This window comes from Electrophorus electricus, chromosome 7, assembly GCF_013358815.1.
Source record: "Electrophorus electricus isolate fEleEle1 chromosome 7, fEleEle1.pri, whole genome shotgun sequence".
NCBI lineage: Eukaryota > Metazoa > Chordata > Actinopteri > Gymnotiformes > Gymnotidae > Electrophorus > Electrophorus electricus.
In genome coordinates, this window is record NC_049541.1 from 4,628,519 (window position 1) to 4,635,039 (window position 6,521).

At 48.1% G+C, this 6,521-nt stretch overlaps 1 protein-coding gene across 1 annotated transcript; it reads right to left on the reverse strand.

Annotated features, from left to right (window-relative positions):
* Positions 1–2,069: 2,069 nt before the first annotated feature.
* fem1a (fem-1 homolog a) lies at positions 2,070–5,689 on the reverse strand. Its single transcript, XM_027027595.2, has one exon. It carries the CDS (start codon positions 5,555–5,557, stop codon positions 3,704–3,706), a length of 1,854 nt encoding a protein of 617 aa, XP_026883396.2. The 5' UTR covers positions 5,558–5,689; the 3' UTR covers positions 2,070–3,703.
* Between the last annotated feature and the right edge of the window lie 832 nt (positions 5,690–6,521).

Genomic DNA, 6,521 nt, shown 5'->3' on the forward strand with positions numbered 1-6,521 from the left:
GTCACTAATCTGTTTTGAATTGATATATCTTGCAATGAAATGATCTCTTTGTCTTACGGATAAGGGCAGAGCCTTGAGGATAAACTGAATCTCGACACAAGCTTCGGCTCACTAGATGTTCTTGTAGGATCGGGGGCCTAAAATAGCCAGAGACACGCCATCATTACCAGAGTAGACCCTCCCCCAACACACACACACACACACACACACACACACACACACACACACACACACACACACACACACACACACACACACACACACACACACACACACACACACACACACACACACACACACACACACATTCATTGCCTGCTATTTATACTTTAATAGCCTGTAATACTGAAAGATCATGTTTCTGATATTTCTTTCTGTCTGCTTCGTTGTGACATCAAGTACAGCACACAGATGACCTGAGACATAAAGTGAAGACAGCAGACACAGAGTGTTGTTGTTGTTGTGAGTTCTCTCACACACACCCCCACACAAGAACTAGTGTGCACATGGACTGTGTACAACAAAAACATAGTATAGTATAGAGAAAATCAAATAGTGTAAAGGCGGCCATTGGCACAGTTAGGCTGTCGGAGATCACCCCTGTTCAATAAACAACTTATTTTATTGAATGAAATAAATTAAAATCACTATCTGTATGGGGACATAGTGGACAAGCCCACTCCCAACACTGTCCAGATGAGACAGCAGCAGTTGGCCCTGAAAACCCTCTGCTTTAACGCTTTAAAAGTGCTGTAAGCTGCCCTCACGCCACGGTCTTAGCCAAAGGCCTTGGATGAACTCAAGTCTGTGACAGCCACTTCTATCTTTGTAAACTAGCCTATAATAAGGACCCCAGGGGGAAAGAAAGGACACCCTGCCCAGCTTAGCCCTGCGGCCTGCACCCGTTCTCTCTCTAATGTAAACACCTGCCTATAAACCAAAGCCATGCCAAAAGCTCCATACAGTAGAAAACTGTAAAGAGGGCCCTGACTCTCACGCTAGTATTTCGCAGTCCTGGCCCTGGACTGTCCAGTGCACTGGAGGTTAACAACTTCTACAGCCCGCCACTGCACAAATATCTAGTGCTTCTATAGTGCGTCTAGAACACGCACCATAACACCAGGGCTACACTGTGCAAAACTTGAGCAAAAATAACAAGCTGTCGACTTAATAAAACAGCTCCATCAAGTCTATTTTTTACATCAATTAATGCCACTCTGGCGTGAACAAAGAGTTGCGTGAATGGGCGGCCTCCGGAGGTGAGCTGTCTGAGTGGAGAGTGAGCTCCCAGCCAAGGCATCAGCCGAGCAACTAAAAATAAACACGGCATTCCGTTTGCGCTCAAGACCAACAGTGCATTTCAAGCGCCCGAACTGGCCCAGGTGTCACCTCCGTAACGAGTGCATTATTTGGCTCGGTTCTGCAGGGTAGTGCATGCACGCTAGAAGGGCAGTTTGTACCTCGCCCAAGTACACCAAACCTGTGAACAAGGAAACTAAAGTCAAAGCCACATATGCACCTGTTGACATGTTGACATAGGCAGGCAGCACGTTGAGGGCGGTTTGTACTTTGCCCAAGTACACCAAACCTGTGAACAAGGAAACGAAAGTCAAAGCCAGATATGCACCCGTTTTCCTGTAGCGATTCAAGGCTTGAGGTTATTAGTGTGAAATTTGGATCCGGGAAACAAGGGATGATGTCTGTAGGCTAAAATTCAAATATGAGTTGGTGACAAACACTGATAGAATGTGAAAGAACTGCACAACATCCTGTAGCACCGTCCTAAAGCAGAAATACATGCACAACCACCTGCCTTCAGTCACGAAAGGCCAGTGTTGTACGAGGAGCCATCATTTACAACCTGAAAGTGTAGCACAGAAATGCTGGATGTATGAGTAAAGCCTGAAAGTTCCCAGATTGTTCCCAGCCCTTAACAGCACACCAGCATGACAGCATGCAAGTTACCGTTTTTTCGCTATGCACAGCAAAATCTCTCCGTCTCCCAGAACCACCCACCCACCCACCCACCCACCCACGCACACACGCATGCAAGCAAACAAAGGCATATACACACTGGGATACTTGAATTTTATTCAGGCATCTCCAAACACACTTTTGTCCTGAAGTAAATGGTCTTAAATTAATCAAATCATTACTGAGAGAACTGAGTGATGTTCTCATCTTAAGAGGCTAAGTAGTGTTAGCTTGTTTCAAAGTGCTTTCATTTTAATACGATGTACAGAGAAACCTAACTGAAGGAAAATAATGCTTAAAAAGAGAACATTTCACCAAATAAAATGAGAGGACAATCAGAAATAAGTTCAAGAGGCATATGTAGCAGGCTACCTGATGCTACTGCAACCTGGGTTGTCAAATTGGTGCCTCTAAATCCACCTCTGATGATGATAAACCTGCATAGATATAGATGTATCTTAAAACCATCAACAATGGCTGCTCCTGTACTAGGTAAAGTGCCAAGTCTTAAAATGTTACAATGAATTCACAAACGAGGGCAAAACCACACGTGGCATTTACTTTTCTGCTCCCGCGTAGCAGAGGGGCAAAAAGTGTGCTCTCGCCAAATAAAGCATGAAAAGCTCCATCCGTGTGTTCCAAAGGCAAGGACGACCATCCTGCAAATCCCCCACTCGTGGTTTTACAAGGGGCAGTTCAACCGAAGCACGCTAATGGTGCTAACAACAAACGGGCACTAGTCTTTGTGGCCAGCATGACATCATCAGCACAGCAACACTAGCTCCCATTCACTGTGAGCCACATTGGTGTTCCTTGGTTCAGCTGTAGCCCACAAGGACACACACACACACACACACACACACACACACACACACACACACACACACATACACATACACACACACACACATACACACCAGTTCTTTCAAAGCCAAACACATCAAGTTGACATAGAAAAGTAAGGCTACTATATGGCATGAGAGGAATCACCTTCAGGCCCATTCCTCAAAAAATATAACCAAAAAACAGGGAACTAAAATAAAACTATATTGTGTAATCACATTTGATAAGAGAAGGTATGTTTACACTATAGGGCATCAATTTGCATTACAAAAAGGGCGTACAAAGAATGTATTAGCCTAGGCAAACTTCATTCACTGGTTCCCTACAGTCTGTTAGCAAAGTGTATCATTAATAATAACAATGCAATTTTTTATGCACAACTTAAAATAAGCAACCAACTCATCGTTCAAACATTAGAAACAAACACAAACGGCAAATTTTGTTCATTTCCTGCTCGCATATGAAGAAAGGGTAACAAAAACGGAGAGTAAGAGGGAGATCACAGAACCTGCAGTTAGTACCCCAGCGCCAATACCCCAAGCTCCCGCAAGGTGCAATTCTTTTCTTCTTTCTTTTAAACAAGCCCTTAGAGGCAGTAAGGCAGACAAAGAGGGAAGAGTCTCAGGGAGTGTATACACACACACACACACACACACACACACACACACACAGTATCAGTTGCTCAAAATACAAATCTTTCCTTATTTGAGATGGAAAGTCTGGGATCATTGCCGTGATTTCGGCTAAGCCTGAGCAACGCGTGAGGATTGATGGCGGCAGATGGAGAGTGCAGGGAGAGCTTGCAGCCTGGGGGAGAGAAGGGGGGAGAAGGGAGGAGAGGAGGAGAAGAAGGGAGGGATGGCGAGAGGGGTAAAGGAGGCTCAGATCAGTGCAGCTCAATGAAGGCCTCCATCTCCTCCGCGATGAGTCCCTTGTAGGGCAGTCGGTGTCGCTCGACGGCGCGGGCAGCCAGGCATTGTAGGGTGACGTAGCTGAGCGGGTGCAGGGCGTGGCGGCCCCTGCCCTGCCCGTCCAGCAGGTCGTAGGCCGTCTTCCGCCGGGCGTTGGTGGCGTCAAAGTGTGCGCCCGCGCGGACCAGCAGCGCCATGCTCTCGGGGCAGCTGTTGGCGGCCGCGACGTGCAGCGGCGTGTTGTTGTCGCAGTCGCGCGAGTCGGGGTCGGCGCCGCACTCTAGCAGCAGGGCCGTCACAGAGGGCGAGGGGAAGCGCCCCACCGGATAGCGCCCCACCGACATCGTGTCCTTGTCCACGGCCATGTGGAGGGGCGTGAAGCTGTTCCTGCCCCGCGGGTTAAGCTTCAGCAGCCGGTAGATGGTCCGTTTCTTCTGGTGCTCCTGTGCTGGGCTGCACTCCAGCTTTTCCAGCAAGAAGACCAGATGCAAGATGATGGACAGAGCCTTGGCAAACTGGCCCGCCTCCGGGGGGTTGTCTCGCAGCGCGACGGCTCGCTCCACCTCCCGCACGCCCTTGGCCAGCACGCCCATCAAGTCCTGGAAGGTGACGCGAGTGGCCAGCGTGCCCTTGGCCCGATCCTGTAGCACAAACGAGAAGAGCTCAGCGAAGGACAGGAAGCTGCTGGCTGTCACGGGGCTCAGCGGGTCCAGGTTGCTCTGCTGCATGTCCAGCGCATACTTCCACAGGCTGATGCAGCGCTCGAAGTTGCCCGAGTCGGCGTAGACGGCGCCCCTGTAGCGGATATAGTAGGAGGTGTCCGGGTGCGACGGCCCCAGGATGCGCTCCCTCGCCAGCAGCGCCTGCATCCTCATCTCGTCTGGGTCCGTGATGAGGGCCTCCAGCTCCTCCGCTGTCCTCACCTCGCACGCACAGTCGTACGCCGGGACAGGGGGGCCTGGGGGTGGTTTGGCCAGGAACCCAACCCTGTCCCCAGCTTGTCGGAGTTCCATGGCCCTCCTCCAGTAGCGCATGGCGCCCAGCAGATCCCGCTTCTTGTCCACAAAGGTGGAACCCAGGAGCTCCAGCGCATTGATGCGCTCTTCTCGCGTGGCTTTGGGCTGGTGGACGAGGTACTCCACTATGTTGGTGTGTCCTGTGACGCTCGCGGCCAGCAGGGGAGTCATGCCATAACCGTCTCTTTCCATACGAGCGTTGCATTTCAGCAACATTTTCATGATGTCTAAACTCCCGGACTCGGCGCAGTCGTGCAGGGCTGTGTTACCTTTAACACTTTTCCGGTTCACGTCAGCACCTCGCTCCAAGAGAAACTTGGCTATTTCTCTATGGCCTTTGTAGCATGAGATCATCAGACAAGTATGGCCGTGGCGGTTAGCAACCTCCATGTCGGCATCATGTTCAACGAGGTAGCGCACAATTTCTAGGTGCCCGTCGAAACAGGCGGCTCGCAGGGGAGTAGAGTTTGTCAATGTCGTGTTATTAACCGAGGCGCCGTGTTTCAAAAGAGTTTTGACAACGAACAAATGCCCTGCGGCAGAAGCCGCCCATAACGGTGGGGCTCCCTCAATCGTTTCGCCATCAAAATTAACTGAACCTCCAAGCTCTACATTAGCCTTACAATGCTCAAGCAAGTAGTCTACTACCTCCAAATGTCCGTATCGAGACGCGATCAGGAGCGGGGTTCCCCCTTGTGTCTTCTCCTCGGCAAGCGCCTCCAACTCCTCCGGAGTTTTGTTGCTCAGCAACTTCTGGATAAGTTTCAGTTTACCATCTCTTGCCGCGTTGAACACCGCAATTGTTATATCCATTTTACCTGCATGTGACTAGCTCAAGTCCCTCTTAATAGTCAACTATAGAGAAATGACAAGGGAAAGTGTCCCTTCGAATATAGAGATGAAACCTTTGGTGGACCTCTGTTTCTTCCCTGCATTTTCTGCCATTTTAAGGCTATTATTAAAATGGCGTCGAGGTTGTTTGACAGAACTATGTTTACCGTTTACGTTTGGAATTGTGGGTATTGTAGTTCAGAGACTGTACCGGTAACGCGTGACATGGAACGAGAGGAAAAACAGAACCAAGGCGCTCAGAGATCGTATTGAAAATACATTTCCTATAATGCACTATAACTTGTAAGCCGTTAATAAGCCCGCACTCTACGCTAAGACTATAGGGAATTTGAGTTTATTACTGTTCGTGCTTCCCGCTAAGGAAAACTGTAAGATGTAATTTTAAACTACATTCCCACAATCCTTTTAAAATATAAAGACAGCATGGTGTAAATGGAATTTTAGAACCGACTGTCAAAAATCATTTTACCGTAAGGCGCATATAAGAAGAGGCTGTAATTTGTTTGCTGGGTAACATGTTCAGATACGCTGTTTATTGCTTAAAATTACCTCAACTAAATTTAACTTTGCAGTAAATCCATAGGACTACATTAGAATATACACAATATATTTAAAGCATATTATTCAAGCCGTGTGGCTTTTTCATGTATCGTATGAACGAGCTGAATACACACAATGGTTTTTAATTGTTCTTAAATCGGACGTTAAAAGGGTCGGTTTTGTATCCTGTCAGGCAACGTAATAGCATTAGAGCGTGACAAAAATGCTTTTTTATATTTAAGCATAAAATATCCTTGGTTAGCTAATTACATAGGCCTAAAGGAGAGTTGATATCTGTATAACAACGCTGTATATCAGTGATGGCCAGCTCCAGTCCTCGAGCTCTACCGCTCTCTTTAGTGAAAGTCTTAATGAACTGGATACG